The 3641-nt window shown below is 36.3% G+C and overlaps 1 protein-coding gene and 1 non-coding gene across 2 annotated transcripts; one reads left to right on the top strand and one right to left on the bottom strand.

Moving 5' to 3' along the window:
• The first annotated feature begins 435 nt into the window (after window positions 1-435).
• LOC133800149 (uncharacterized) lies at window positions 436-1800 on the top strand. Its single transcript, XM_062238111.1, has one exon. It carries the CDS (start codon window positions 436-438, stop codon window positions 1798-1800), a length of 1365 nt encoding a protein of 454 aa, XP_062094095.1.
• On the bottom strand, window positions 880-986 carry LOC133802946 (small nucleolar RNA R71). Its single transcript, XR_009877689.1, has one exon. It is a non-coding gene; the product is annotated as a small nucleolar RNA R71 (small nucleolar RNA).
• Window positions 1801-3641: the final 1841 nt, after the last annotated feature.

Below are 3641 nucleotides of genomic sequence, written 5' to 3'. Positions count from 1 at the left end.
GATTTTTAATTCTTTAATTTATTATTCGGTTTCCAGTTATTTAAATTAGGTTTATAGTTTAGAATTATTCATCTTAATTTTAATCACCAAATAGAAAGTGAAAAAAATTATTGGTAATTGGTTAAAAGTCTCTGTGGGACGATCTCTGTTCTTACAGACTATACTACTTGACACGACCACGTATACTTGCGTGCAGAATTTACAGATCAAGTTTTTGGCACCGTTGTCGGGGACTAATAATTAATATCAAATATAATTGTTTTTCAATCTACTTTTGTTTTAATTTAACGTTTTCTAAATCGAGTTGCTTTTACATTTCTCAATTTCAGGTGACCTATTTTTATGTGACATAAGGGTTCGAAAATACTAGTACCTATTGATCCTGAGATTGAGAAGACCAAAAAAATAGAAAGAAAACGAAAAAGAGTTGAAAAGATGGCCCAGAATATCAATAATGTTGCCAATAATAATCTGAATCAGGGTAATGCAGGGAACGCTGCAGCTGAGGCAGACTTACCTCTGAGGGACTATGTACTCCCTACTGTTACAGGGGTACATTCTAGTATTCGCCCACCTACTATGGAGGCGAATAATTTAGAGATCAAGCCCTCATTAATTCAAATAGTTCATAATTGTGTTCAGTTTGGGGGGCTACCTAATGAGGATCTGAACCTCCATATTACCAACTTTTTGGAGTTATGTGATACTTTCAAAATGAACGGAGTTAGTAATGATGCAATTCGTTTAAGGTTATTTCCGTTTTCATTGAGAGACAGGGCTAAAAGTTTGTTGATTTCACTGCAAGCCAATTCCATTCTGACATGGGAAGATCTTGCTCAAAAATTTCCCGCTAAGTACTTGCCTCTTGCTAAATCAGCACGGATTAGAGGTGAAATAAATAATTTCTGTCAATTTGAGGGGGAATCTTTATATGACGCTTGGGAGAGGTTTAAAGAGCTGCTGCGAAAATGTCCACATCATGGTATAGTAAAATGGATGTTGGAGCACACTTTCTATAATGGACTGAAGGGAAACATAAGAACTATCATAGATGCAGCAGCAGGTGGAGAATTTATGAGAAAAAGCGCTAACGAAGCTTACGAGCTTTTAGAGGAAATGGCCATGAATAATTATAATTGGCCATCTCAGCGAGAAAATAAGAAGGTGGCAGGAGTTCTAGAAGTTGATCCTATTGCTATGCTCACTGCTCAAATTGTTTCGCTAACAAAACAAATACAACAACAAAGCAACAACTCAGCTCAAGCGATGCAATTACAACCTGCCCCTATCAGTTGTGAGACATGTGGAGGCCCTCATCACTTTCAGCAATGTCCTGCGATGAGTTCTTATTCGGTTGATGATATCCCACTTGAACAGGTTCAAGCCATAGGAATTTTCCCAAGGCAACCTAATAATAACCCATACCCTAACAACTATACCCCAACATATAAGAACCATCCTAATTTGTCATGGAGTAATAATCAAGGGCACCAACCACAATACCATCCAAATCCACCTCAATATCCTCCACATAGACCATCTTATGGGCTAATCCCAAGGCCCTTTTATGATACTCAAAGGCCACAAATGCCACCACATCAACAACCACCGCCTCACATGACTAAACCAGAGGTATCCGCTGATTCATTGAACCAATTTATGACAGAAGCAAGATCCTCTATTCGGATTTTAGAAACACAAGTTGGCCAACTTGACAAGTTAATGGCGAATCGTAATCAAGGGGCTTTGCCTAGTTCAACTGTGGTGAACCCAAAAGAGCAATGTCAAGCAGTCACTTAGAGGAGTGGGACTAAGTATGAGGGGCCTACAATATAAAACAAGGGCAAGAAGATAGAGGATCAACATGTCACTAGTCTAGCACAAGAGGAGGTTACTAAAGACCTTCCAAAGAAAGAGAAGCCAAAATACATCGAGCCTCCACCAAAGATTCCTTATCCTCAACAGTTTCGAAAGGTTAATCTTGACAAACAATTTTCTAAATTTTTGGATATCTTTCGAAAACTACACATTAACATCCCTTTTGTAGAGGCCTTAGAACAAATGCCAAGTTATGTGAAGTTTATGAAAGAAATTTTGTCAAGGAAGAGGAAGTTAGAGGATTATGAGACGGTTGCACTAATTAAAGAGTGCAGCGCAATACTTCAGAAGAAACTACCTCCAAAGCTTAAAGATCCTGGTAGTTTCAATATCCCATGTTCTATAGGGGGTTTAGTAGGAACAAATGCTTTATATGATTTAGGGGCCAGTGTTAATTTAATGCCTCTATCAATCTTTCAGAAGTTGAATTTGGGAGAAGCTCGACCAACTACGGTATCTTTGCAGATGGCAGATAAATCAGTTAGTCACCCTCTTGGAGTGATTGAGGACGTATTGGTAAAAGTGGGTAAATTCATCTTTCATGTGGACTTTATTATTTTAGATATGGAGGAAGATGAAAATATTCCAATAATACTTGGAAGGCCGCTCTTAGCGACTGGTAGTGCTTTAATTGATATACAAAAAGGTGAGTTAAAGTTGCGAGTGCAAAAAGAGGAAGTTATATTTAAAGTTTTTGCAGAAATAGAAATTCCAACTTGTTGTAGAATTGAAGTGGTAAACCAAGAAGGGAACAAGTTGGAAGGCTCTAAGAAAAGCTCCATAGTTAAAACCAGAATGAGAAAGGGGCGTAGCTGGTTAAAAAAAACACTTTAATGAAAGGATTCAAATGTTATGTGAGCGAGGGAAAGTTTCGATAATTTCTAATCACAAGAAAGGATTCAACTCATGACACTATGGCTCTCAAGGATGTGAGGGGAGGACTTGATCCAAGTTGAATATGAATGAAAACAAGAGTCCGGCTAAAAGACGTTAAAGATAACACTCTTAGGAGGCATTCCTATGTTTATTTTTAATTTTATGTTATTTGTTTTCGTTTTTGTTTTTTTATTGGAACAATGTTTTTAGAGATTTTGTTTTAGTTGTTTTTAGTTTTCTTTTTGAAAAATTGTGTTGTAACTCGCAACCCTTGAAAAACGTGAAAAAAAATTGAAGTTTAGGTAGTTATAGCAATACAGCAGCCTCCGCTGTCTCAACCTTTTGAAGGACCTTCGTCCCAGCCTCCACAACCGCCATACTGACGTGGTTGTTCAGGTAAGTCTCTTTTCTCATTCTTTATGCACTTTAAACATTAGGGACAATGTTAGGTTTTAAGTTTGGGGGAGAGATTTATTTTTAGTGTTATTTGATGCATTTTTTTTTCAGATTGTTTTTTTTAGTTAGTTTGTATTGAGTCATGTTTTTTAATGTAAATTAAGTTGATGATGATTGCCATTTTAATATGATTGACTGTTATGTTGTATAATCCAAAGGAAAAGTTGATGTGCTTCTGAAAACAATCTGTGTGCTTGGTTAGATTACTTTGTTTTTTTCACTATGATCTGTTGACATTAGAGATCTATTGCTCATAAATTACAAATGTTATAATTGAGAATTTTATGCATGTCGAATTTGGATTGTGGATTGAAAAATATTGAAAAAAATTCTAGAACCTGTTTGCTTACTATTTGAGATGAAATTTGAAACAATGCACATTTATGAAAAGGATATAGGCAATTTTTGGACTGGTTGTGCCTTTCAAGCTA

This window comes from Humulus lupulus, chromosome 9 (genome assembly GCF_963169125.1).
Source record: "Humulus lupulus chromosome 9, drHumLupu1.1, whole genome shotgun sequence".
Taxonomy (NCBI): domain Eukaryota; kingdom Viridiplantae; phylum Streptophyta; class Magnoliopsida; order Rosales; family Cannabaceae; genus Humulus; species Humulus lupulus.
The sequence above is the reverse complement of the archived record's forward strand: the minus strand, read 5'-3'. Positions and strand labels throughout refer to the sequence as shown.